This window comes from Postia placenta, assembly GCF_002117355.1.
Source record: "Postia placenta MAD-698-R-SB12 unplaced genomic scaffold POSPLAscaffold_3, whole genome shotgun sequence".
NCBI classification, from domain to species: Eukaryota; Fungi; Basidiomycota; class Agaricomycetes; order Polyporales; family Adustoporiaceae; genus Rhodonia; species Rhodonia placenta.
In genome coordinates this window covers 1,538,392-1,565,403 of record NW_020169834.1, presented here as the reverse complement: position 1 = coordinate 1,565,403, position 27,012 = coordinate 1,538,392, and the positions used below count along the sequence as shown (strand labels likewise).

General features: G+C 52.9%; 8 protein-coding genes across 8 annotated transcripts; 5 read left to right on the top strand and 3 right to left on the bottom strand.

Moving 5' to 3' along the window:
- Positions 1-752: 752 nt before the first annotated feature.
- POSPLADRAFT_1133699 (hypothetical protein) lies at positions 753-5,040 on the bottom strand (the record flags this gene model as incomplete). Its single annotated transcript, XM_024484388.1, has 9 exons — positions 753-819; positions 861-1,398; positions 1,452-1,584; positions 1,638-2,090; positions 2,148-2,563; positions 2,613-3,250; positions 3,305-3,949; positions 4,012-4,265; positions 5,005-5,040. The coding sequence occupies 9 exons, from the start codon at positions 5,038-5,040 to the stop codon at positions 753-755; spliced, it is 3,180 nt and encodes a 1,059-aa protein (XP_024341877.1).
- Positions 5,041-5,600: 560 nt separating this feature from the next.
- Positions 5,601-9,540, top strand: POSPLADRAFT_1053867 (hypothetical protein; the record flags this gene model as incomplete). The annotated part of the gene is made up of 18 exons (XM_024480457.1): positions 5,601-5,635; positions 5,704-5,895; positions 5,947-5,957; positions 6,080-6,153; positions 6,212-6,368; positions 6,428-6,571; positions 6,624-6,853; positions 6,902-7,546; positions 7,604-7,852; positions 7,915-8,176; positions 8,236-8,300; positions 8,359-8,508; positions 8,565-8,726; positions 8,777-8,917; positions 8,975-9,161; positions 9,223-9,385; positions 9,437-9,444; positions 9,506-9,540. 18 exons carry the CDS (start codon positions 5,601-5,603, stop codon positions 9,538-9,540), a joined length of 2,910 nt encoding a protein of 969 aa, XP_024341876.1.
- A 2,325-nt stretch (positions 9,541-11,865) lies between these two features.
- Positions 11,866-13,756, top strand: POSPLADRAFT_1065069 (hypothetical protein; the record flags this gene model as incomplete). Its single annotated transcript, XM_024481897.1, has 8 exons — positions 11,866-12,006; positions 12,061-12,222; positions 12,274-12,393; positions 12,453-12,548; positions 12,610-12,816; positions 12,867-13,104; positions 13,164-13,292; positions 13,345-13,756. 8 exons carry the CDS (start codon positions 11,866-11,868, stop codon positions 13,452-13,454), a joined length of 1,203 nt encoding a protein of 400 aa, XP_024341875.1. The 3' UTR covers positions 13,455-13,756.
- A 656-nt stretch (positions 13,757-14,412) lies between these two features.
- POSPLADRAFT_1135296 (hypothetical protein) lies at positions 14,413-17,832 on the top strand (the record flags this gene model as incomplete). Its single annotated transcript, XM_024484572.1, has 6 exons — positions 14,413-14,897; positions 15,891-16,484; positions 16,542-17,023; positions 17,072-17,339; positions 17,394-17,663; positions 17,715-17,832. Coding segments are annotated over 6 exons (2,217 nt in total), but the record flags the coding sequence as incomplete, so codon positions are not given.
- Positions 17,833-18,453: 621 nt separating this feature from the next.
- POSPLADRAFT_1178711 (hypothetical protein) lies at positions 18,454-19,496 on the top strand (the record flags this gene model as incomplete). Its single annotated transcript, XM_024488611.1, has 3 exons — positions 18,454-18,736; positions 18,790-18,926; positions 18,980-19,496. 3 exons carry the CDS (start codon positions 18,454-18,456, stop codon positions 19,352-19,354), a joined length of 795 nt encoding a protein of 264 aa, XP_024341873.1. The 3' UTR covers positions 19,355-19,496.
- Positions 19,496-20,767, bottom strand: POSPLADRAFT_1178709 (hypothetical protein; the record flags this gene model as incomplete). The annotated part of the gene is made up of 6 exons (XM_024488610.1): positions 19,496-19,596; positions 19,647-19,799; positions 19,855-20,180; positions 20,230-20,330; positions 20,379-20,499; positions 20,550-20,767. The coding sequence occupies 6 exons, from the start codon at positions 20,765-20,767 to the stop codon at positions 19,571-19,573; spliced, it is 945 nt and encodes a 314-aa protein (XP_024341872.1). The 3' UTR covers positions 19,496-19,570.
- A 190-nt stretch (positions 20,768-20,957) lies between these two features.
- On the top strand, positions 20,958-24,812 carry POSPLADRAFT_1053864 (hypothetical protein; the record flags this gene model as incomplete). Its single annotated transcript, XM_024480456.1, has 13 exons — positions 20,958-21,130; positions 21,192-21,282; positions 21,333-22,115; positions 22,171-22,290; positions 22,340-23,518; positions 23,572-23,608; positions 23,661-23,790; positions 23,845-23,995; positions 24,050-24,116; positions 24,164-24,433; positions 24,491-24,514; positions 24,570-24,727; positions 24,783-24,812. 13 exons carry the CDS (start codon positions 20,958-20,960, stop codon positions 24,810-24,812), a joined length of 3,213 nt encoding a protein of 1,070 aa, XP_024341871.1.
- A 172-nt stretch (positions 24,813-24,984) lies between these two features.
- On the bottom strand, positions 24,985-26,866 carry POSPLADRAFT_1044490 (glycosyltransferase family 15 protein; the record flags this gene model as incomplete). Its single annotated transcript, XM_024478552.1, has 14 exons — positions 24,985-25,031; positions 25,087-25,173; positions 25,225-25,306; positions 25,359-25,459; positions 25,513-25,605; positions 25,663-25,725; positions 25,788-25,824; positions 25,880-25,916; positions 25,967-26,019; positions 26,070-26,071; positions 26,216-26,355; positions 26,405-26,480; positions 26,535-26,769; positions 26,822-26,866. The coding sequence occupies 14 exons, from the start codon at positions 26,864-26,866 to the stop codon at positions 24,985-24,987; spliced, it is 1,098 nt and encodes a 365-aa protein (XP_024341870.1).
- Between the last annotated feature and the right edge of the window lie 146 nt (positions 26,867-27,012).

Here is a 27,012-nt window from a genome sequence, read left to right as displayed (position 1 = left end):
AGAAGTTCAGACGCTGGCACCTGAGTGGACAGACGAGATTGACAACGTAACGACTCCGCGGGCCCTATCTTTTGAAGCCAACCCCTTCCCCACTACGCCTGTCTCCCCGCGCACGACAAGACGTGTTCGGAAAATATCTGGTGAAGGAGATGGTGAAATCCGCACTCGGAAGGTGTCAGGCGAAGGCAGAGAAACTCGAGTACGCAAAGTTTCCTCTGATGGGCATTCTATCAGGTCTCGCAAGATCTCTGGCGAACGTGGTACTCCCAAGCACAAGCGGGATAGTTCTGCCGTTGAGGGAGACGATGAGGGTTACAACGACCTTCTGAGTGCATACGAGAGCGAAGAGAATCCCTGATGGGCCATGTACGCGGTGAAATTGGATACCTTGTTTGCCAATATTATATATATATGCATTGTCATCGGGAGCTATTATATCGCTGAGCAACAGTCTATGCCTACTACCGGTGGGTCATTAGCCCCTACGGGTTGCAAGGTCAGTAGAGGTATACGTCTCGGCCGAGTCCTGTTCGGTCGTGTGAACCACACCTTTGCCCAAGCCAAATGATCCTCGTATTCCAACAGCATGTTCATATGAAAAAAACGAATGCAGTAAGATAATAATGTTACACGAAAAGTGATGTACTGATGCACTAGACTGTGATTATCGTTGTGTCCTTCGTGGATTCCTCGCAACTATTACATTTGCTGGTCGCTCAGTCAACGTTCCCTTAATCGGGAGTCCTGACTTACTAAATGGCCCGTTCGCCAATTTCTTGATTCCAAACATCGTTTGCTGGGGCAATGTAGTCGACGTTGCTGTCGATGACGAGGAAGTGGAAGAAGACGACGACTTGAACGATGGTGGGGGATCCTCAGACGGTGGCACGTTTTCTGAATCTTCCGGCTCATCCATCGCTTCAGGTTCTTCATCAACAAGCATCCCCTCATGAACACCATCCTCCGGAGCTTCTTCTTCTGGTAAAGGTAGGTGCTCTGCAAGGAATGTTTCGCCACAGGCATTCGAGACACCTCGTCGCCTCCGCTCCTTCAGTAGAGCTTCCCTGCTCCCCGTCAGCTCCCATTCATCGACATAGTTCCAGGACCGTTTGCGCGGGGTTGTCCCTGTCGGCCTATCCTCCTTTGCGCCGTCCTCGACGATGGAGTGTGTTGCCTGGCGCAAACCGGATATATGAGAGACGGCAGCTGAATGATATTGCTCCATAGCCACGGTCATGCTGGAACTATCTGAAAGTATCCGTGTGGACGATGTTTCGATATTGCGCGATGTCGAAGCGACGCCACGATTGACGTATCGATAGCCTGATTGCGTTTCAGCAGCCATGGCGTCCGTCGCCTCTATTCGTGCTCTCTTGGCTCGAGAAACTCGTTCGAAAGCTAACGATACAAGGTCAGCCACCTCCCGCAAATGTATGAATCCGTTATCGTACCGTCGCTGCATGATGAATCGAATTTCTGGGTCTGCCGGTGAAGGTCCGCAGAATACACCGATGTCGAGGTCATGACGGAGTTCTGCACATCTGCAAGACCATCTCGGATGGTTGTCCGTGCAGAGTTGATGGTCTGAAGCGACACATGTCAGAAAACTATGTGAAGAGCGTATGATGCAACGCTACCTTGATGCCTCCATCCCGGGTTCTCTTCCCTTCCGCACCTCGACGCTCCAGATCGACACTCCACTGTCGACCTCGGGCAATCGCGTTCTCTAGTCGCTGACCTTGCTCCTGCATGAGTTGTGTCATCTCCTGTTCAGCAGTGTTGTTGCTCTCCGCCATCTCGGAGAAGGCCTCTCGACGACTGTGATCTTGCTTCGCAATGAACTCTCCAAGCAGACCGGAAATGTTCTTGATCAGCTCCTCCTTGAGCCGCTCCGCTTTCTGCTGCTCGGACTCCAAGAGACGAGTCAAGAGTGCGTTCTGCTGCTGTAAGCGGAGAATCTCTGCACTGGTCGCTGTATCCGCCGATGACTTCGACTCTTGCAGCATCTTCCGCTCGCTAGCAACGTGTTCTTGTGCTTCTTTCAGAATGGTTTCGGCCAGAGTACCAAGAGCCCTGAACGTAGTTTCTACCTAGTGGAAATCGTCAGCATCGTGAGCATGACTCGATTGGCACGGTGTGGTTCTCACATTAGCACAAACAGCCATAGTGGACGTTTCCACTTCCTGACAAGTTGTCTCACAGTGGCTGCGGAGGTCCTCAGTCCAAGAATTGAAGCCTTTCTTCAGACTCTCTTGCATCTCCGCGATAGCGCTCTGTATGGCGCCTACCGCGTTGCCTGATGCCTCTTCTCGTGTGTGGATAACCTGCAAACCTTCCCGGACTTTCTCGAGCTGCTCGTTGATACGCTGCGAGAACAGCGAGAGCGACTCGCGCTCTTTCGTCTGGAATTGTTCAGCCTCTGATCGGATATTCTGCAGATGCGAGCTAGAGAGCTTGACGAAGGAATCCAGTTTCGTCGTCAACGCCAGCGTCTCGGTGGAGAGAATCTTGCTGTTAGAAGAAATAGCCTTGGTATTGGAGTTGAAGACGGATGTCTTGCGTTCTGTGCTGAATCTCAGTAACGGGAAGATGCCTAGTATCGTGTTCCTCACCAAGCTTGCTATGCAGGCGTCCAAGATCGCCCAAGCCTTCCTGAGCAACCTTCCTCAGACCAAGCGCAACGCTGTCCAAATTGCCCTCGCTGTCTTGGTAGGCCTGTCTGACGACGACTTCCTCATCCAAGGCTACCTTCACCGTCCTCAGCTGGGTTTCTGTGACCTCAAGTTCCCCCTCCGTCTCCTTCAGCTTCTCCTTTGTTTCCTTCAGCTCCCCGTCCCTCTTCATCAACAGGGCGATGCTCTGTTCGAACTCCTCACGAACATTTCGCAACTGGCTTTCGACGATCTCGACCTGCTTGCGAGCCTCCTGGATTTCCGTCTCGCGGAGCTCCTGCTCAGCAACCATCTGATTCCACGTCTCCTCTGCGAAGAAGATCCCATTCTTCTCCCGTGCAGCGAGAACGTCTGCCTTGAGCCGCTCGATTTCAGCAACGTACTCCTTCAGCAACGCGTTGCGCGTCATGCGCTGATTCACTTCGGGTTTATTTCGAATTGATTTCGCTCGTATGGCGTAGTCTAGTGTCGAGAGCGTCTCCTCCAAGTTGCATCGCGCAGGAGAGATGGTAGCAATAATACATGTCTTGGTCCGACCTCCTAGGGAGTCTTGTAGTAGACGGGTTAGCTTGGACTCTCTACATTGGTTTATGAGCCGGTCTTAGAATAGTCGATAAATTGATCAGACGCACCGATAGGGTACGTGAGACGAATGATCAACCAAGGCATTGATAACTCTACCCAGTGTAAGGAGACTCTGGTTGATCATGCCTGCCTCTCTAGCACGTTTGTTCTCCGCCCCGGAACGCCCGATGTTCTCGGAACCCGCCAAGTCAACCAGGTTCAGCTTACCAACTTTCAAGAGGTCATCGCCTACCGACGACGTCTCCTTTGTGTGGACAGTAATGGAGAAGACAGAATGTGAGCGACTAGAATGGTCGTTGAACTTGGTCGCTGCGATTTGTCTCCTCTGGCTACCTTTGGTGAGGAGCGCGAGCGCATCCGCGGCGTCCTTGACGCATGCGTCTTCGAGACCCTGGATGAAGACACCCTTCTTGGTGACATCATCAAAGATCTTCAGGTTTCCCTGGGCGGCTGCATCCTTGGAGGCACCCATCCCCATAGGCTGTGTGGATCCTACTGGCGCCGCCAGGTCTGGTGCCAACAGATCACGAAGCTCTTCATTGTACAGCTCGACGAATGAGATCTTCACGCTGTAATCTGTACCCGAAGACTCCAACTGATGGAATAGGCGAAACAGGACTCGGGGAATCATTCCTGCTTGTGGCGATGGGTTGCCCATGGGTGTGGTCGACAAATCGCCCTGCATAGTGTAACTGTCAAACGAAGATGTATCTCAGATAAATATGAGAGAAAAAAAGTGACAGGGCATGCATACGTTTTGCCTGTACCCGTTTGACCATATGCGAATAGCGTGCAGTTGTAACCCATCAGGACTTCGTCTAACATTGGGCTTACTACGTCGTGGTAGACCATCGCCTGATCAGCCTCGGGACCAAAGACAACGTCGAAGGGGTATGTTCGTGTCGGAGGGAGAGTAACAAGACCAAGACTCGAAACGGGCGCAGCAGTTTCGATAGTGATATCGCGACCCTTCGGCCCATTTGTGGTCACAATAATTGGAGAATTCTCCTGCATCTCACGTTCAGAACGACGTCTACACCGGACAACCACTTGGATATTTGTCTCCGAGTCATCTTGCGCGGCGCTCTGTGTCTGTTGCCTCTGGACGCGTGAGGATGTAGCGGCGTCTGTTGGTGTGGCTTCCTCAATCGGGGTGGTTAATCCTGAGCGCTGAGAGTTGTTGGACCTTGCAAGAGCTGAGCGAGGCCGAAGGCCGCTCGAGGAGGGAGGGGGCATAGAGCCATGCGTCGCAGTCCGATTGCGTGTCGAGGGAGGGCGGCGGGAAGCCATGAGGAGAGGGTATAGGTGTGCACCTGGGCTGAGTTGAACACGACGCGTCAAACCTGCGCGTTTGATCACGTGTGCGAGGACACCGTGGCAAACACCTGCCATAGAAGGATGTCCCCTGCCCGATCACTTATAACGGCTTTGCGGTCTCCTTCGACTTGGGCTCTTCCTTGAATCCCGCATGGGTAAACGCAAGAAGTCGTCGCGCAAGCCGCAAGGTCCACGCAAAAGAGAACCTCTAGGTTAGTGGGCGACATGTCTGCTCGCACAGAGCCCGGCTCATTCAATTTGCAGAGACCACCTTCACATGTCTCTTCTGCCATCATGACAAGTCTGTTACAGTCAGGTTGGACAGAAAAGAGGGTATCGCGCAACTGTTCTGCAAAGTTTGTGATCAACGCTACCAAAGCAAGGTCAACCGTACGTCTGCACTTGCTATCATCCTCGGATCACGACTCACTGGACTCTCCGTAGACCTCACAGAGCCTATTGACATTTACTCTGAGTGGATAGACGCTGCGGATGCTGCTGAAAAGGAGATGGTGTCTACGAGACGACCAGTTGCTTCGTCCAGCCGACCGCTCCCTCCTGCTGCCTTTGGTAGCGACAACGAGTAGCAGACTACATTGATCTGCGCGATACACCTCTGTAGCACTAAGATATCCTGGACTTTGTACGTTCATATAACCAGTAGTACCTTGCATTGTACTGTATACTACAAGTCTTCTATTCAATTACGCCCGAAATTTGGCTGTGACGTTGCGAGCTTGAATGAAAACGCGACGCCACTCTCATGGACAGTTGTTGTGTATTACGCGTTTGGAACGCGTCGCCTCACGCTTGACAACAGCCGTAAATAGCAAGCACAGTTCACTCGCGAGAGCCTTTTCATCCGAGCGCACATCTCGGACTCGTCTGTTCTTCCATCGTCCCCACACTCCTTGACACTCTAGAGGGAGCACCTTGCCAGTGTGTCCCTGATACCTTCGGCAGCCACTCGCGGCATATCGCTAGACTAGACGTCCCACCTGGTCCATCTTGACGCGTATACCCACGATGGCTTCCTCTACGAATATCAAGGTCGTTTGCCGGTACGCAGCGATTCTGTCCGTTGTCACGTCTATCATTCCATATTCAAAACTGTCGTCGTTGAACGCAGATTCCGGCCACCAAATTCTCTTGAATTGCGTGAAGGCGGCGAAATCGTAGTATCCTTCAGTGATAACCTGCAGACCGTGCAGCTCCGCTCAGCACAGCTCAGTTCGGGTCCAGAGAGGGATGGATTCACATTCGACAGGGTGTTCCCTCCTGGGACGAAACAACATGAAGTATTCGATTACGGTGTCAAAGAGTGAGTGCGTTAATTGCTTGGCAGACATGCCGTAGTCACCTGTGTCCATAGGATCGTGAAGGGTGAGTACTGCCGTTCAACTTGTGTCTCGACAGCTGCAAGAGAAGATGCATGGCGAGAACGATTCCCTATTTCCCCGGAGTGGATTCTGTTGGCTCGTGCTGAATGTCTGTGTGTGCGCCAGATGTCTTGGATGGATACAATGGCACAGTATTTGCGTATGGGCAGACGGGTAGTGGAAAGACATTCACGATGATGGTGCGGATGTCGTGCTATCGTGCTTTGTTCTCACTCACGAGTATGTCGCATGCTTCAGGGCGCGGATATTGACTCCCCAGACTTGAAGGGCTTGATTCCCCGAATCACAGAGCAGATCTTCCAATCGATTGTCGAGTCGGACGCGCACCTGGAGTATGTGGTGAAAGTCTCCTACATGGAGATCTATCTTGAACGAATCAGGGACTTGTTGGCGCGTGCGTGTCTTCCCTTCTTGTCCTCCAAACATCTTGCCAACGTGGGCGTGTGTATGCAGCGCAAAACGATAATTTGCAGGTCCATGAGGAGAAGAACAAGGGTGTCTATGTGAAGAATCTGTCGGACTACTATGTTAGTAGTGCGCGCGAAGTATACGAAATCATGCGACAGGGTGGTGCTGCCCGAGTAGTTTCCTCGACTAGTGAGTACCACCATAAGGTTCTGATACAATGCTGAACTAACATCACGCATAGATATGAACGCTGAAAGTTCACGCTCTCATTCCATCTTTCTGATTACGATTCAGCAACGAAATACAGAAACAGGAGCGCAGAAGAGTGGAAATCTCTATCTCGTCGATCTGGCGGGTTCGGAGAAGGTTGGCAAGACTGGTGCTTCCGGCCAGACGCTCGAGGAGGCCAAGAAGATCAACAAGTCGTTGTCCGCCCTCGGTATGGTCATCAACGCCCTCACCGACGGGAAGGTACGGATTCATCCGCTGTACTGAGGGTGTCGCTTATGCCTCTTGCAGGCAAAACACGTTCCTTACCGAGACTCCAAGTTGACGCGAATCCTGCAAGAGTCGCTTGGTGGTAACTCAAGGACTACACTCATCATTAACTGCTCGCCGTCTTCCTACAACGAGGCCGAGACACTTTCCACTCTACGCTTCGGTATCCGTGCCAAGTCCATCAAGAACAGTGCTCGCGTCAACGCTGAGTTGTCGCCTCTTGAGCTCAAAGGTCTACTGGCAAAGGCTCAGGCAGCAAATACGCAATATCAGAAGTATATTGCTGCGCTCGAAGCCGAGCTCGCTATCTGGCGCGCTGGCGGCCATGTTGACCAGGCAGACTGGGCATCATCAGACAAGGCTAGCTCGGGCGTGGTCTCAGCACCAAAGAAGGCGCCGACGTCACCGACACCATCATCAACTCGCAGCGCTACACCTATCATTCCTGCCCTGGAGGGTCTGCGTAACGATCTGGACAGCCGACCGCAGACGCCTACTGTAGTTGGTCTGGATAAGGATGAGCGCGAGGAATTCTTGAAACGGGAGAACGAGCTCAGCGATCAGCTGGCAGAGAGGGAGTCCGCCCTCAATGGCGCACAGAAGCTTGTGGGCGAACTTAAGGAAGAGCTTGCGTTCCTCAAGGAGCAAGAGGCCTCCTTATCCAAGGTTCGTTGCTGATGAGCATGGCGTATAATTCGCTGACGTTTGTGCGGAACTCTGCAGGAGAACAAGACCATGTCTGGTCAACTCAACGAGTTCCGTCTCCAAGTCGAACGCCTGGACTACGACAACAAGGAGAGCGTGATCACCATCGACATCCTCAAGGAGCAGAACCAGGATACAAAGGCTGAGTTGGACGAGCTCAAGAAGACCATTTCAGAGCTTAAGGCTGCTCAGAAGGATGCGTCCGCCGAGGACAAGGAGAAGCGCAAGCAGGAGAAGATGGCACTCATGATGGCCAAATTTGACGCAGTGAGTTCTCTTCACTGTCCAGTGACGGGCCAAGGCCTTACAACGCGTCGCCATTTCAGCAGGGCACTTTCTCCGAGAAGGATGAACAGCTCCGTCAATTGCTTGCGAAGCTTGACCAGATTGACACGGATGCTGCTGTGTCATCCTTGTCGCATGAGGATGTCGTTGCGGTCCGTCGGCAGTTGACTGACGGGCAGGCGCTCATTCGCGAGACTGTCGACCGCCTGAGACAAAGTCAAGAGGAGAACGAGATGAATTCTCGCAGACGCGATGAGCTCGAGGCTCGCATCTCTGCTTTGGAAGCCGAGTACGAAGAGCTTCTTGGTGTGTTTCTCCATTTTATTTACGGCGTCAACCTATTGACCCGGAGCCGATGTTCACAGAGAAGACCATCCACGACGAGGAAATCAGCAACGTCGATGTTGCTGAGTCGATGGCAGAACTGAAGGTAATGTCTCTTTGTTCTGGTAGCTGCCCTCGATTTCACGTGAATTCACTTTGATTAGAACAAACTCGAAGCGCAATACGCCGCTAAGCGCGATGCTCATCTGAGCGAAGTGCAAGATCTCAAGCAGCAACTGGAGCTGCGGTCAAGTGAAATCCGCACCCTTAATGCGACCATTGACAGCCTGAAGAGCGTAAATGAAGAGCTCAAGGTGAGGTCTTGTCGCCATTATCGGCGGACAGCGGAGTTAACCTACAATCTCGGAAGCGGGCATTCGCGGTCACATCAGCTGGTATCGAGGGCGGTAAGAACCTTGCTGAGAGCGCTCAGGATCTCGAGCGCACTCGGAAGGCGATTAGCGTCCAGCTGGCAGAATTTGACGGCGTGAAGAAATCGCTCATGCGTGATCTGCAGAACCGTTGTGAGAAGGTGCGTCTGCTTCTTCCGCAGCGCCTCGTGACTACTGATAAGGTTTCCAGGTCGTCGAACTCGAGATCCAGCTCGATGAGATCAAGGAGCAGTACAACAATGTTATACGCAACAGCAACAGCAAGGCTCAACAAAAGAAGATGGCGTTCCTGGAACGCAACCTTGAACAGTTGACCGTAGTACAAAAGCAGGTTAGTGTACTCTCGAATTGACAGCCGCGTCATCATCTAATGCATCCGTCGTGATAGCTCGTCGACCAGAACTCCGCGCTCAAGAAGGAAGCGGGGATCGCGGAGCGCAAACTGCTTGCACGGAACGAGCGGATACAGAACCTGGAGGCGCTCCTCCAAGACGCTGACCGTAGGCTTGCTGCTCAGAACCAGAAGTTCGAAGCACAATTGCAGGCGGTGAAGGAGAGGCTTGAGCAAGCACGCGGTATGATCGGACATGCCATTCTCTGCCGCTTGTGTGCCGTACTCACATTCCAACTCATTAGCGCAAAAGGCGGCGTCATCCTCACCACTCAGCTTCGGTCGCATTGCCAAGCCGCTGCGCGGTGGAGGCGGTTCTGCTGCAAGTGCGGCCGCTACGAGTACAAGTCCATCACTAGGTTCGACTTCTGCCAATCCGCTGGCGAGGATACAGAACGAGGAGACAGGGTGAGTGCTCATCAATTGAGTAACAATGACATGTGCTGACCTTCACCCTAGCACCGGAGGTATGCGAGATTGTCTCTATGAATTAAAGCAATGCTTACGCGATATGAAAATTTTCCGCAGCCAAGCGAGCATCTTGGTTCTTCAACTCACGGTGATCGCTCGCGTTGAGTCTCTAGAGATCTCAGTTCGTCCATTATTCTCTACATCTGCATACTCGTCGCACAGTGGTTGTATGTTTTGCATCGCATCTATCGTTTTCTATAGTAATGCATTTCTGGACCTCATGGCCGGGCCGAGAGGTGGAACAACCGTACCCGCGTCAGGGTCGGCAGCGGTGATCTGATGAAACGCGATCGGGGGCAGCCAAGTCGGGTCTTCGAGCGCCTCTCCGACAAACAGAATTGGATTTGTTTTACCCGTCCGGCGGCATTCTAGACGACGGGGAACGCAACACGTGGCGCAACTGTGCGAGCCCCGACGGGCCAATTGACATTCTAAACGGAATCAAATATACGCGTACATGCCTGGGTCGCCCTTCTCTCTTTCGCGCGGGTTGGCCGGAATCCTCTGTTCCTCTTCCACCCAATTCAGTTTGGCTGGAAGTACGAGGAGACCACCACACAGCCCTAATCACTTCAAGTTCTCCTTATAGTTTGTGAGTTGTCAACGTACCATGAGCGCGTGTCTTAATGACTGCTCCAAATGAGGGCTCTCCGCGACTCCCCATTCCGAGAATTCTTTCTGCGCCCATGCTTGATTGCCTGCAGCCTTGCGGCCTTTTGTCGCTTCGTTTTATTTCCTTTATTCCCTATATTCCCTTTATGACTCGCCTAATTCGCTAACTTTCCAGCTTTAACAGAGAGCAGGGCGGCGCATTCATCGGAATCTGTGCTCCGCTTCTGTAGCACTGTCCTCTGGTGACTACACGTCTCATCCAGCCATAATCATCGCTATGTCCACCTCTAATACTGACGCCGCGGCGCGCAATCCGTCTGGTTCGTCAACTCGCTCCGGAGGCCGCTCGCCCACCGGTTCACCTAATCATGTACGAACCCATATCGTTCCTACTGATATCCTCTGATGCCTGTTCCTCATAACTTGCAGACTCAGACGCAGCGGAGCGTTCTGTCAGCTAGTATCCTCGGAGTAGGCTTGTCCTCCGGGAATAGTCTCAAGAGCTTGAATCCGGGCTGGCAGGCATGGACTGTGTCTCCGTAATGCTACGAATAACGCTAACCAAGAAGTAGGTATGGAGAAGCCCGCCCACTTCGGCGAGACATGTGTCGGCATCGTCCGCCGCCAGCGTACCAGAAGCATCAGCGCAACCTGAGTCAACCTATCGCTCATCTCTTGGGGATGCATGGGCTCCTCGTAGTGCCAGTGGGGCATGGGATGAAATGATAGACAGTCCTCATATGAAGGACTTACCGCAGCTGGTTAGTATCCCGAACTCGGCTCGAGTACTATGTTAACAATATGCAGGAGTCGCATTCGTCGCTGCCACTTCACCAAACGCGCTCAAGGCACGTCACAGGCCCTCAATCTGTGCCCATAGGATCTTCCACTGCACCAGTATCGAAGCAAGGTCAATACTCTCCTCAGCGATATAATGCCGGCCAAAGCAGGGATTCTGCTCCGTCTCGTTATTCGCCCGCGTCACCTTCTAATCCTATTCCTTATGCCGTGTCCTCATCATTTCCATCGCAACAGCATGGTTTGCAAGGAGACCAATTGCAAGCATCATCATTCCCAGACGATGAGCTGTCCATGGCACTGCGTGGAATGGTTGTCGCGGATGATCTAGGTAAGTTACACTATTCCATTACCCTTAGCACGTAACGTAATCGCTAACATGTTATAACACTGTTACAGCGCAGTCGGCGCAGGTTTCTCCGTTCCCTATGCGTGTACCTTCACAGGTTCAGCAGCCCAGAATGCCATATGGCAGTTATCCGCAGGGTGATTATACCGCGTACTACACTGGTCCATCCGCACATATTGACTACTCCTATGCGTACGATGCCTATCGTGCAACGTCTGACCCATCCTTGTACGCCTCATCTCCCGCATTGAGCGCTGCTGTTGCAGCTGCGCCTTCCATGTACCCTGGTGTGGGACCTCATCCACATCCCATTGCAGAGATGCACAGTCAACAACCCGGTGTATTTTATGACTTCTCGGGAAGTTCGCGTGCTCTGCCATCCCAGTACTACTACCCCCCGCAGCCGTTAGTATACCATCATCCAATGGACAAAAAGCGAGGAAACCAAGTAAGTCATTCATCAGTCTTCGTGATATGCGTATGAAAAGGCTGATGACATGAAAAGCAACCCAGCCTACCTCATCCTTCTCAGGGCCTTGTCTATGCTAACATCCAATCGGCGCCACAACCTCATCCCCAGGCTTACCCTGCGCCCGTGGACTTTCACGCTCAGCATCCCATGATGGTCCCTCCTGGAACAGTTTATGGTCCAATGGGCATGTCACCGCACCACTTGCGCTTCCAACAGCCTCCCGGTGTGCGGGGACATCGTCGTAGCGACGTTGACCACCGAGTTGCTATTCGTAGCCCTCTTCTTGATGAGTTTCGCATGAACAGAAGCAAGAAGTGGGAGCTGAGGGTGAGGGTTCTTCTTGTACGATTTTGGGCTCCAGTCACAACTAGCAAATACTAGGACATGATGGGTCATGTCGTTGAGTTCAGCGGCGACCAGCACGGCTCGCGGTTCATCCAACAGAAGCTAGAGACGGCCACTAGTGAAGAGAGGCAACTTATCTTCGATGAAATAGTTCCGCAGAATGCATTGCAACTCATCCAGGATGTATTTGGTAACTATGTGAGTAAAAGTTGTGATCTCACAGTAATATCCCCTGACATGGCAATATAGGTCATACAGAAGTTGTTTGAGCATGGAACCCAGATTCAGAAAACCATCCTGGCCAGTACTATGGAAGGTCACATCTTACCATTGTCGCTGCAGATGTATGGTTGTCGCGTGGTACAGAAGGTTTGCAAACAGTCCTTGTAGTCGTTGATGGAGGCCCTCATCACTGCATCATTTCCTAGGCTGTTGAATACATTCTGCCTGAGCAGCAAAGCACATTGGTACAGGAACTAGAGGCAAGTGTGATCCGGTGCGTGAAAGATGCCAACGGCAATCATGTAAGCGGTTCTTGTTCATGTTCATGGCTTGCTCTCCCTGATGTGTCCTCGCTATCGACAGGTGATCCAGAAGCTCATAGAGCGTGTTCCCCCAGAGCGTCTGGCCTTCCTGAAGGCTTTCAAAGGCAATGTCTACGATCTTGCAACGCATCCATACGGATGTCGTGTCCTGCAACGGTGCTTTGAACACCTTCCGGAAGAGTACACTCGTCCGCTCATCGATGAGCTACACAAGCATGTCAATCATCTCATGCAGGATCAGTTTGGTGTGAGTCCGAGGCCTAATGTATGATTTTCATATTGACGCCACTTCGGTAGAATTACGTCGTGCAATTTGTCCTCGAACATGGCAAGCCTGAGGACAGAGCCATCGTGGTGTCGAAGCTTCGTGGTCAGATGCTTCACATGGCCCGGCATAAATTTGCATCGAATGTGTGCGAGAAAGCGCTGACTACAGCTGACCCCGAGAGTCGCCGGTTCCTCATCGAAGAGATCATGACGCCGAGACAGGATGGTGTGAGCCCGATCCTCACCATGATGAAAGATCAGTTCGCAAGTAAGTACGCTACTGCCTGTTTGATCGTAGACTTTCTCAATGGGCCCTTCCCTCTTCAGACTACGTCCTACAGCGAGCACTGTCTGTGGTGGAGGGAGATCAGAGGGAGGCGTTGGCTGCCAAAGTCCGGCCCCAGCTCACGAATATGCGACGATATTCGAGCGCGTATAGTAAGCACCTCGTAGCGAGTGAGTACAAACCGTTCTCTCTGTCAGATTTGTTGTTGAAGCCTGCGAGTAGTAGAGCGCCTTCTTGAGAGGTGCTCTCCTTCTGCCTCCGGGGAAGTCACACCGAAGGAGAATGCGGGGACGCCTACTATGTCAGAAACACTCTCTTCAAGACAGAGCTAATAAGCAGGACATTTTCTACATCTCGGTGGTATAGTACTCGTATAATGGCTTTACTCTCGGACACTGCATACCCTATCCATGCATATTGTGGTTTTCCTCTCCTTGCAGCCGCTCGTTCATACATAATCTTTCTCTCTTTCAGACGTGCATATTGGATGTCGGACTTGATCACAGTGCTCTCTTGGATATGATACCATACAATGCACATCATTTAGTCCTCGTAGTACAGTTGCAAGCGTTCTTCACTCGGATTAGATACCTTGGAGGACATCCTCTATTAATGGCACATCTCTCAGAATCTATTGACTGCCGGAACACATCACTCCGGGTTACTCAGCCGCATTCACTCATACTGAGAGTCGCTGAGAATGCACGTTCACGAGGTCATGCAATCATACGTGTTCACAGTTAACGGCGTCTAAGAGTACTACTGCTCCTCAGTTCGGTCATCACGACCTCCCTCCGCATCCGTCCCCGCCCACAACTGGCTCGTGTCTCACCGACAGCAAGCCCTCATGGAAAGCGACGCTGGCGAGGCGGCTTCTCTCTTCGGTGCTGCAGATTCTACAGCGGGCCTCTTTTCCATGGAGGGGGACGCTGGCGTGTCAAATCCGACTACTAGCGGCGAGCCGTCTCATTCTCAGTCCAACACTGCTTCGGACTTGTTCAGTTCTGCTTCAGAGGGCACAGATTTTTTTTCCACTGCAGGCGTAAGCCCTCTTACGAGCCACCAGGAATATGATCTACACGCTCCTTGGGATGGGGTAGCTCAGTCGGAAGCAGTCGATGCAGCGGGTGGTGTCGTGACCAGCATGGCCACTGCGTATTCCACTCAGCAATATACTGCAAATGGGTTCTACGGGGATTATGGAGCGGTCGCGCAACAAGGTCACCCGCAAACATATACACCTTCCGGTATGGTACTCATCTTCTTTCCCCATGTCCCGCTCTCAAGGCAATGCTAGCATATGTCCCGTCATATCAGCCGCCTACGCAAAACTCGGTACCTCATGACCCTTACGCGCCATTGCAAACGACGCAGGCTACTGTACCGGCTTCTGGCGTGACCTTGGCGTATAGATCTTCGCAGCAGCCGACATCATCATACGACCCGTACAAACCGACCTCTCAGCTGGCTTCGGGAACTGCTGCACATACGCAAACAACGTCGGCCACGTACTCCTCTTATGGTTCTTACGACCCATATAAGCCTGCGCAAACCAGCGCGCCGGGTATGGATGTCACGCGCCCAGAATCCTATGCCAATACATCCGTGATTCAAACTGCAAGCTCATTTGCGGCAGTACCCCCTGTCCAGCCGTCCATGTCTGCTCCTCCTTTGCGACCAAAGGTTGTCAACGCGTATGACCCACCACTGCCTCCCCCCAAACAACCTAAGTATGGATCGACGCGTGCGTCGTCTATGCTTTCTCCCCCTGCACTGTACAAACCCTTGGCTCATGAACCTCCACGATCCCCGATTCAGAGTGCGCCGCCAAAGAATGTCAGCCGATTTACCTCACCACCCCCACCGCGTCCTACCCACAACGGTGTCACACCTAATACGCACATTCTAGATCCCACATCTTCTGAGATCTCCACGCACGGCGGCATATCACCACCTACGAACGGTCCACACCCTGTCTATCCTGCAGTGCAGAACAGTCATGAAACAGCGTCGGAAAATGGACGGGGTCGGATTCTGTCACCAGATTCGTTCTCATCACCGTCTTTGCCTGTAAGTAACAGACAGCAGATTCACTCTCAGGCGCTTCCGCGCGAACCTTCGTGGCCGGGTCCTCCATCGGAGGGTTACATGTCTCCGGAATATGGAAGCCCTTATAACCCTCAGCACACCTTAGCGGTTGATCCACCATACCAAGGAGCACCTGCGAAGATATCTAACAGTCATACACAACAAGTGAACCTATATGAGCCTCCTCGTAACTCTGTAGCAAGGTCTATGTCGCCTTGGAACTCTACTCACGCCGAGCCGATGGACGCGAATCCTCCTGTCAATGGTCGACATGTTTATTCTCCTGACGCACGACGTTCTCCTGAGAGAACGAAGTCTCCCGGAAATGCCTCAATACGTTCGTATACCAGTACTCGCAGGCAATCGTCGGAGAACGCATACCAAACGGTGTCGTCGCCGCTGCCGTCCACAAGTCTTCCGAATGGCCATTATCATGCCGGGCATGAGAGACATTATGAGCCGGGACCAACCAGTGAAGTTAGGGCTGCTTCACCGTCCTCAACAAGCTCCAGGGGTGGTTCTATGCGAGGCGTCCCTGATCCGTACGCGCCGACAACCCAGAACCGTAATCGGTCTATGTCGAGCAATTCCGTGCTTTCCTCAATTTCTGCTGTACTTGAGGATCCATATGCTCCGTCTCAGCATACACGCCAGCAGCCGAGTAGTGACTCCACTCGAAGTTTCTCCAGCCAGAACGATAGGTTCCCCGTCAATAACGCGTACCACTCGCAGTCGTTTACCGTCAGTGATGCTGGACAAGTCCTTATGGCCCCACCTCTGACCCAACACATGTATGCGCCTTCTCCTTCGTTAGTAGGAGCCAATGACCCTCTCGGCCGTACTTCCGTGCGCGTTCCTGTCATCAGTTTCGGGTTTGGAGGGAAACTGGTTACTTGCTTCCACGGTTCATGTTCCATGAACACTGGATTTGACGTTGCCCTCGCATCCCGACAGTCGACTGATGTGAAGGTGCATGTGTTGCACAAAGTCATTCCTGAATCAGCACTCGATACGTCTGCTGCATCCTACCCCGGGCCCTTATTCTCTGATCCTGGAACTCCATCGGCCAGTCTTGTTCGCACGGGAGCAGCCACACAAACCAAGAACAAGAAGGCGCGGGTTGTTCAATATCTAGAGGAGCGAGCAGAAGAGATTTCCCGGGGCATTGGATACTTCCATCCTGGCAGCATAGACAGCAGACGGGCTGAAGCTAAACACATACTTGTGCAACTGTTGAAGGTCATGGTGGAAAACGACGGCCGCTTGTCTGGCAGGTATACTGTGCTTTCCGAGTGTATATTCATTGTCACTGACTAGATCTACTGTTTCAGTCCGCAAATTGACGTAGCAGTGAGAACAGCGCTAGTTCCCAGGTTGACTACATCGTCACCAGAAACTCTGACAACTACATCTGCGCTCAGCATATCTGGCCATACCGACGCGCAGGCTTCCCAACTATCGGGTTCCCCGTTTCTTGGCCTTACACCCAGTCAGGACCCCAACGATACGCCTGTGGCTGTCCATACTGTTCGTGCCTCTAATCTGGATAAAATCCAGGACTTCCTACTACGTGGCGACCGTCGGGCTGCTTGCCACTATGCTTCAGATGAGAAGCTATGGGCGCATGCCATGGTCATCGCAAGCAGCATCGACAAGGACACGTGGAAAGAGGTCGTCACAGAGTTTGTTCGCACCGAGTTGACTACCAATAGGCACGTTTCGTCAGTAGCGGAGGGATCCAGGGCTACTCCGAATGGTCGAGAGCCATTGAGGGTGGCGTACAGTCTATTTGCAGGCCAAGGCCCAGTGTCCAGTAGGTTAAATAATGCTCGTTTCAAGCTTGTTCTAATCTTTTGTGTAGTTCAGGAACTTGTCCATCCCAAACCGTTTGCTCCGAGTGCCTCTACGCTTCAGATTCCATCGTCATCCATGACATCAATCACACCGATGTCGGCTAGCTTCCCGGTTGCAGCAGAGCCTTTGAACATCCCTCCTGAAGTTTTGGCGAAATGGGCAGACACGGCAGCCATGATATTCACTAGCCCCATGACACTAGAAACGTCTTCAGCATTCACGGCTCTAGGAGATCAACTCACGAACAATCAATGGTACGAAGCAGCGCATGCCTGGTAGGTTCCTACATCCTCTCTAGTGATGATGTACCTAGCTGACTTTCGTCTCAGTTATCTGTTATCGCCTCAGACCTCCCCTATGGGTGGCGTTGGGAGCTCGAGTCGAATGGTCCTCGTTGGATATCAGAGCCCGTCTGTTTCAGCTAGCTTCGCCAGGGATCCAGATCCTATCATATTCTCCGAGATTGTCGAATTCGCATTGTCGCTCGCTACTCCTGCTAAGGGACAGGAGCATTTCGCAGGATTGCCTTATTTGCAGCCATACCGCTTCGTTAGAGCTGCCGCCCTAGCGGAAATGGGACACGTTCAATTGGCGAATAGGTGCGTACAACGAAGATGTCGTTGACTTTTCTCAGACTCACACTAGTGCAGATATTGTGATGCGATCTCAACCTGTGTTGGGCGAACCTCGCCGTACACGAATCCTACCTTCCTCGAACAGCTCAAGGGTCTCGCGGACAGACTTGTTGCTGCCCCTCAAATCGACAAGTCAGGATCCTGGATAGGTGGTAAAGTCGCCAAGCCCAGTCTCGACAGTATCGGAAACTGGCTCGAAGGTCGCCTTACGAAATTCATTGCGGGCGATGCGGATTCACCACGACCAGAGGAACGTGCTAATATGCAGCATCAGCAGGCTTTTAGCGGCCCCTTCGCTCATTATAGTACCATTTCATCTGTGGAAAGTTCTGCGATGCCATCTCCTCAGCAATCCAAGGTGGATCTCACGGAAATGCGACACTCACCGCCTCCGTTCCGTACCGGATCTGCAATGGCACTACGGTCTTCAGCTATGCCCGTGCAGATTAATCGTGCCTCATCTGCTATGGACTATGTCCGTCCTACGATGACCCGCAAGGCGTCACCTATTCCTCGGGTTTCGTCTGCGAGCGCTACTCAAACCACGTTCTCAGACGGGTCGCTGTACAGTCAGGCCCTCAACGGCCACGCGTTCGGCAGTAGCTCGAAGCAGAACTTGAATGATCTGAGACTAAACCAGGAAAGGGGCGGTGACGCCGAGGAGAGCGGCCCATCAAATGGCACCCCGATAGGTACCTGGTGGGGGTCGTCAGACGCTGATGCTCCCACGCCAACTGCGTCGTCGTTCACGAGGATGGACGAGAGTGGCGTGGCCACTGCGCCGTCATCGTCCGGATTCGTCTCCCTCATGGACGATCCTGCGTTCTCTGCCACCCCTGTGGCGCCTCATGCGCCAACCAACTTTGCGAGGCAAGGATCTGCGTCCTTCGATGACGAAGAGGATGACCTCGGTCTCGGCAACTCATCGCATCGTCCCAAGGAGAAGGCGGCCGCTGAGGACCAAACTGCGGACAATGAGCATGCTTCACATGAGGCGACGGAAGGGTCCAAGCCCGCTCAGGCTGATGAGAAGCCTGGTGAGTCATTTTGCAATGACTGATTAAATATCATTCGTTGAAGTTGTTTTCAGAGTTGAAGTCGTCGTCTGGCTCATGGATTACTCGGTTGTGGAAGCGTGACTCAACGCCTGCACCTGTCAAGGCCAACCTCGGAGAGCAGACATCATTCTACTATGACAAGGAACAGAAGCGTTGGGTAAACAAAAGTGTAAGTCTTAGCGTATCTTTTGTGAGCACTAGCATCTAACGTGACCAATCCAGGCTGCATCTGAAGAACCGAAACCGACACCTCTACCGCCACCTCCCCGAGCGCAGACCGCGTCGCCTGGCAGGTCGCTTGGTGGACTCCCTTCTGGTGCGACACCGCCCCCGCCTCCACCAGCGCGACCGGCCACGGCCAATGCTATGTCTGCCGGTCCTCCGCAGCGCCCACCCATGCGGGTGCGCTCAAACTTGGTGCCCATGGAGACGGAGAACGGGTCTGCACCTCCGACGCCAAACTCGGCCACGACGCCTCCGCCCTCAAGCGGTACGCCGCCCCCGGGAGGCACTCGATCCGGAGCACGCGCTAAACGGCCTATGCGGAGCCGCTATGTGGACGTGTTCCAACAGGAGCAGCAGGCTGGAGGGAATTGACCACTCTGGTCCTCATATCACAACTAGAGGTAATACCCGTTATGACGTAATCTTCGCATACTTATATCCGGTGCATTATCGTTTTGGACGTTTGAATATACGGCGTCTTTCTTGTCTCACGGATAGTCTCAGATATTCGCAAAATAGAATAGGAATCGCTTTCGTCCGTCGCAAACAGTATTGCGCATTTACATGAACACGGTCGCGAGATGCAATCTAGAAAAGCAACTTGAACGGGTAGTCTGCATCGATTTATGAGCAAACTCATGAGGGCATATTAATTCGCACTTACTCCTGTTCTTCTCCCTGAAAAGAGAAACTAGGACAGAGTACATGATGAATATGACTCCAGCCCATAGATAAACCTGCATGCGCTGCCGCTGTGGTGACAAGTTGTTGGGCACAATCAGGGTAAGCATGAGAAAGCCACCAGCAAGCGTTCCGTCTGTACGGTCAATTGGGTGTCAGTGCGCAGCAATCCGCACAAAACGCAGACTCACATATCATCGACACGACCTGCACTTCCTGGCCAAACATGTTCTGGTAGCCAGGTGCGATCCACTGCCCGTTCGGGCCACTGTGGGGCATACCGCGGATGCGTACAAACATGTAGCCGGACGTCATGACAAGGGAAGTCAGCACGACAATGACGGCCCAAGTCCAGCGCGAGCGGAGGATGGGCGCCATGAAGCGCAGCGCGGCGACGAAGGCGAGCGCCATGAACACGAAGGTTGCGGCGCGCGACCAGTCAAATGGTGGCTTGTACGGGATCGGGACGGGCGTGTAGTGCGAGAGCTGCTCTGCCAGGGGTGCGGCCTCGAATCCCCTGAAGAGGGGTGAGCGTGCAGCGCACATGATATTAGCGGTAAACATACTGGGAGAAGTCGAGGGAGATGGCCGTCCTCCCACTTGCAGATTGACGGGGCCCTTCGGTTGCGGTATAGACTTGGACGACAGGTGCGGATTGGAGGTTCATCTGTACTAGATGAGCGCCACGTGCTGAGCAGAATACTCAATTGCGTACCTCCTGGAAGACTGGCATGGCGTCGTCAAAGTCGAGGGTGGCAAAGAAGTGGGAGTCGCGTTCCGCAGACGATACTTTGGACCATGCCTTGGCGACGGCATTGAATGACGGGCCGAACTCTCTGCATGGTGTATGCATCAGGTGTGTAGATTCAAGCTGAATCCAACTCACCTGCATGGGGTGCACCTCCGCCGCTTATCCATTGCGGTGAATTGGACGGACGCGGACCAGTTACGCCTGGGGCTGGTGAGCAGGCGGTACGTGCTCTGGTCTAGCCTGATGACGCCATCGTTGGCAGCAGCAAGCTGGACGAGTTTTGCATGATTTGCCTCTGTCGATGCAGCGAGACAGAGGGGGAGAGCGAAAAGAGCGAGGAGAGGCAGCAACATGGCTGCGAGAGTGGGCTGGATGGAATAGGCGCCAGGACGCGACGTGTCGTCCATACCGCCCGATCAATGCTTGGATCAATCTACTTGAGTGCTCAGACGCGTCCATGGGCGCGTAGCCATTCGACGCGACCGCCCCCTCTCCTTACACGTCGCCCACTGCATGTCCTCGCCGTCCTAGTCGCCGCAGAACATGTCTCATGCCCTCCTGCTCCGCCTCTTCCTCTCCCCGTCCTTCTTCTCCGTACACGTCGCACTCCAGTACCTCAGGATATATGCGGACAACATCGGCATTACCTACTACCTCACTCGTAGGCTCCGCGAATATGATACACGGGACCTGCGCGAAGTATGGGGCTTCATATGGTCAGACATTTCTCTCCGAGTCCGTAACTTGGCATGGGCTGAATTCCGTGGGTAAATGCAGTCACCTCCTGGTCACTAGACCGTCCAAATCCAGGGCACTCGAATGCTTTGTCGTCGAGATCGCACACAAGTCTACACACATTGCCATGCTGGTACGCGTTGTGCTTCTGTGTACGCTGGGCAAATGTTGACATGTATGCAGACCCTTTGGTACATGCAAGCACATCTCAAGGACCTTGCGCAGCCCAATAATAACCCTCAATCGTTCCTCATTTGCCAGAGAGTTCTGCATGAATGTCATGAGCTCATCTTCGGCGACATACCCCCTCAGTCGACTGCGCCATATTCCTCCATCCACTTTCCTGCGCAATTGGGGCCCGTACGACGCAAGGTGCGGCCGCATCTTCAGCCCGCCTTAGTCGGCATAGGCATGGTCTTGGCAGGAGCACCGGGAATACCACAGCTCACTCAGGTCACGGGAGAGGTCGCTATTGAGCAAGGGCGCATAGACGAGGAGGGCCAAGACATTAAAAGCCTTGAGCGGATTGACGACGACATTGTCCGGGGTGCGCCCCCGCAGTCGTCGTCTCCCGAGCCAACGTATGAGAAGGGGGACGAGGATGACTCAGACGAGGATGGGAGTCTGGAGCCTCCAGCGGTACCACGCATTGAGCCCGCTCCCCCTAACCTGGCCAGCAGGTTACTGTCACGGTCGACGCGACGGCAGACTATTGCCGCACAGACGAGTCCTGCATTGCCTATGCATCTGAAGGGTATTCGCAGGTATAGGCTCTCGGAAGACCCGTTCAGTCAGGAAGACATGCCGTCACCTATACCCACCCCTTCACCATTTCAGTCAACACCTACTCTTTCAAGTGCGAGGCATCGTGCTAAGACATTGAGTCTGCATGCAATTGACATGGTATCAAAATACGACTTCCGATCTCAGGTTCACCTCCTGCGCGGCCACTTCTGTCGGTCTGAGGTCCGTGCAGCATTCCCTTTTACGCAGGACTTTTTGGTAAATATATCACGCGCAGATCAGATTCTTGCTCGCCCTCGAAAGCATCTGCAACAGATTACTTGTGGTACCAAGGCCAGCTCGTGTCAGTGCACTTAGAGCGGAGTTGACTGGACTCAACCACATGCTCCCTGCAGAGGTATTTGCAGAGACCTTTGGCCTCATTCTTCGCTCATCCAGTCTTGTAGGTATGCATGCCGATGTGGTGCTCGTCCTCAGACAGCCCAAAACCCCCGCAAGGAATACCCGAACCGCATCACAGGATTGTTCGAATACCTCCGGGCGAGAGCGTCGTCCTCAATTCCGCCGAACGCGCACCTTACCTTCTGCTCGCCGAGATCCTACATGGCGATCTAGACTTTGATCCCGCGAAGCGCAACAACAAGGAAATACTCAAGAAGATCGTCCTCAAGGAGGTCGAGCGCGCTGGCTCGTCCAAGGATTTTGTAGCGTTTGGCGGCGCCCAACGACAATCGACCGCCGGCGTCGAGCAACCGGCCCCGCTAGAGGCGGGCATCGGCAACGACGTAGACGATGTCAGTGAGACGCCTACAATCGTCGTGTCGACATATTCCGCGGGACCTGTATCCCCAATGCCCCCTTCAGACGACGACGAAGAGATCGACCTGGTGGAGCAGCTTTACGGCGACGATAACTCGCTCCTTGCCCGCGAGGTGGACCTGTCAGAATCCATTGTCCTCCCGCCCCCGCCGAAGAACCGAGAGCTCGACATGGCGACATGGTCACGCTCGTCATCGGTTCCCCAGACTCCTGCCGTGGAGAACGAGCCGTTCAAGTCGCACACGCCCTCGAATAGCCTGTCTGGCTTCATCCAGCGACAGCCCTCTGTCTCTTCAATGCACCCATCCCCCGACTTGAACGGCTACGGTGCCGGGCCGTCGCGTACTCTTTCTTTGGATGAGTACTCGGAGCGCATGCGCACAGCCGCGGTGATGCTTGCACAGCTCAACGCGAATCTCGTACGCGAGTCTGCCCCAACGGTTGTCCCGCCTGGCACACCCGTCATGGAGTCATCCGCACTCGCAAACCCCTTCCGCTGGCTCACCAACACGCCGATCTTGTCCGTGAACCCGGACGAGGGCCTGCCGCCGGCGACGCCTGCGCCAATGCGCATGAAACTGCAGGCGGCGGAGGCCGGGGCGATCCGCGAGCGCATCATGGCCGAGATGCTCGCGCTGGAAGAGGAGCGCATGGCGCGCATGCGCGAGAACGGAGTGGGCGAGAGCATACTGAGTATGGGCGGTGACGGGAGCATGAAGAGCGAGGACGAACGCATCATTCGAAAGGAGCTGAGCAAGGCGGATCCTTCTGCGGTCGTATTCAGCGAGTCGTGGGCGGCGAAGAAGGTTGGACCAGCTATCGGCGCGTGCATAGAGAATTTGCTAACGCAGTGAGGCAGAGTCGAATACGACAAGCTTCGCCTTATGGCCACTTAGGTAGGGGTGCATCATGTCTCTCTGAGGCCGTGCTAATTATGCGCGCTGGAAGCGAGCTGGGACTGTGTCTCCGTCATTGTCAAGACAGGGGGTGATCTCCGGCAAGAACAGCTCGCTGTGCAGCTCATCCAGGAGTTTGAGAGGATATGGAAGGAGGAAAACTGTTCATGCTGGGTGCGATAGTATGTCCATTCACATCATGTGTGATATGCGCTCTCAATGTAGCATCTCTACAGTTTCCGCATCCTCATCACTGGTCACGACTCTGGCCTTGTCGAGACAATAACGGACGCTGTATCGATACATTCTATCAAGAAAGCGGAGTATGCCCGAAGGCTCGCAGCAGGTCGGTTGGGACATGTCACCCTCTTCGACCACTTCAGAGCGGTGAGTGTTTTCATGTTTCACCCGATGTCTATGAGAATCTTGACTCTTGTGTAGACGTATGGCGATCCCTCATCCGCGAAGTTTGCCAGAGCACAGCGTAACTTCGCGAAATCCCTAGCAGGTATAGCTTATACACCGTGATAAAGAGCCTCTCTGATAGCGTTGCAGGATACTCCCTTGTGACATATTTTCTTCAGATCAAGGATCGACATAATGGCAATATCCTGCTTGATCGCGATGGCCACCTTATCCACATCGACTTCGGTTTCATGTTGTCAAACTCGCCAGGCAACATTGGGTTTGAGGCGGCTCCATTCAAACTCCCTCTGGAGTACATCGAGGTACTCGGAGGGGTTGACAGTAAGCCCTTCGCGGAGTTCAAAAAACTTTTCAAGGAAGGCTTCGAGGCTGCGCGGAAGCATTGCGACCGTGTCGTCAGTAAGTGAACTTATTGTACTTATGATGCTCGCCCTCTGATGACCGGAACCTCTTCAGCTCTAGTAGAACTGATGCAGAAAGGTTTGTGTGGGATGCTTCGAATAACAGTGAATCTTTCATCGATGACATATTTCAGATTCTTCACTGCCGTGTTTCGCTGCACTTGGCGAACAGACCGCTGCTCAGTTGCGAGATCGCTTTCAGCAGGGTCTGACGCAGTCCTCAGTAGAGGAACATGTGAATCGTCTCGTCGAGACGTCGTTAGGCTCAAATTGGACGCGGCTATACGATTCAGTAAGTTTCCTACCTTCCCGTCGTAACCAAATGGGATATTGATGGTTCTCTATAGTACCAATATTACTCTCAATCAATATTTTGAGAATGTGATTCCCAGAGTGACCCTGTGCAGCATTCATGTTGATGACACCTGCCAGCATCCTGGACGATCATCATGCCTAACGTCTCGCACACGTGCTCAAGGTATCCAGTATTATATTCTGTCCGACCTGCAGCGAGAACTATAGATAGAGTATATCAAGATACAGAGGTGCTCAGAACAGGGCTTCATATCGCTTTGTGCAGCTGTACCACTCGTAATCTGAAGCCGACGCGGAATGAGTAAGCATCCTCAGATTGGTGACAGGTAAGCTCACCGAAGTTCTCCTTCGGATTGCACCAGCACTTTCCTTGCGAATGCAGGTCGCCCTGTGGGCAGTGCTGGAACGGGTTGTGGCGGTATCCTGTAGTAGGTATTAGTCACATTCTCGGAGGCAGGGCCAGCGTGGACATACCGATCTCCTTGAAGAAGTGGATTTGCTCTTTCTTTGCGAATAGAGCGGCACCGATACTATGGACCGGGGCATCACCCCAGCGCTACGACATCCTCAATACCCATGCTAGGATATTCAAAGGATGGTGAACAGACCTCATAGTAGAAACCACCCTTCGAGTCTAAGAAGTCGAAGAACTTGCTGTATGCCTCGCCGCGCCAGAAGTCGAGATCACCGATTTCAAAGTTGCTCCAAACTGTATATTGTCATGAGCCTGGATGTCGCAGGATGAGATGTCGGCAAACCCACAGTGGCAGTTGTTGTAACTCTCCCCGCTGTCGTCAGACAGGAATGCCATAGCGTTCCCAGGTGTCACAAGGTCGGGGTGCTCGTGAATAAATTCTGAGTGAATTCCACATGTCAGCTGCAGCAGATCAACGACAGCAGGAGATCCCAAACCTTTCACTGTATCCCAAAGTGTCGGAATGGTTGCTTGGTACTCGTAGAGAGATACGGTAAAGCCTAGCGATTGTGAGATTGTTTCAGCAATGACGTGGGACACCACTATATCGTCACACACGCACCATACACTTTGTTCTGGTCTTGCATGACCAAGAATGGCTATGGTACGTGAGACAGGGTTAATACTCGAAGGTTAGTTTGAACGGTCACGCACGTCAGAATGCAAGTCGCAGAAGAAAGTAACATCAGGTCTGCAAATATATGAGTAGTCTAACCTAGGTTAATTGACCTCAATACATACTCGATTCTCCAATAATACTTGTACTTGGCAAGCAATTCGTGCCTGTAGAAGAACTGAGAAGGAATGAGCTACGCCTGACATGAGGTCGCACAATAATACGTACGCCTGAGTTGAAGCGACACATGTTGCGATAGCTGAGCAAAAGATGAGCGCTCTTTAGTCAAGAAAAACACGATTAGACACATACGGGACGCTTCCTAATCATTATACGATGAGACGAGGCACGGAATGGTGAAAGTGAGGACTAACCTCCATATATGACTTGGTTCCTCTGCATCTCATTGCGGGCAGCCTCTGCCTTCTTCTCGTCAATCGAATCCGGCTGGTACCAATGATCACGGGGGATCAGTCCAAACTCGACCTTTGCGTTGGTCAGTCCCGAGACGAGGCTGTGGGAACGTCAGTGGATTGCTAGCACAACAAGCAGTACACCCGTACTTCTTGAAGTCGTCGCTGAACGGCTCCTCGTTGAGAAACACGTAAGGGTAGTTGTAATGCTTGTTGAAGCGATCCTCTGCGATATATGGAGCGTGAGATGCTGCACAGGCTCCTCAACGGAAGAGCCTACCCATCTGCTTCATGCTTCCAGCAATACCATTGAGGTCGCTGTTCCTCGCGAGAAGAACAAACGTTGCATTCGCTCTCCGCGTGTTGTTGGCTAGGGGGGTGTCTTCGTAGTAATGCACTGACGGTGAGTAGTCTTCTGGAGGTGTATAACCCTTGAGCTGGTCCGTCAGACGCGAGAAGGACGTCGCCTTGCTGTACTCTTCATGCGAGAAACTCAGCATAAAGTGAAGACTGATCTGTCATAACGTATGAGACCAGAACAGCAATGGGAAGTGAAACTCGACTTGCGATGATGGCCAACACCAGCATTACATAGCGCATAGGCGTCATCATCTTGACGACGAGCAAACCTCTTTACGAGGCGTATAGGCGTCGCGCGCGCTGTACTAAGATGCAACGAGGAAGAGAATGAAATGACAATGGCGGTGGTGGTGGCTGACACGGTAATATGTAGTCGCTTGCGCAGTAGAACTAATTCG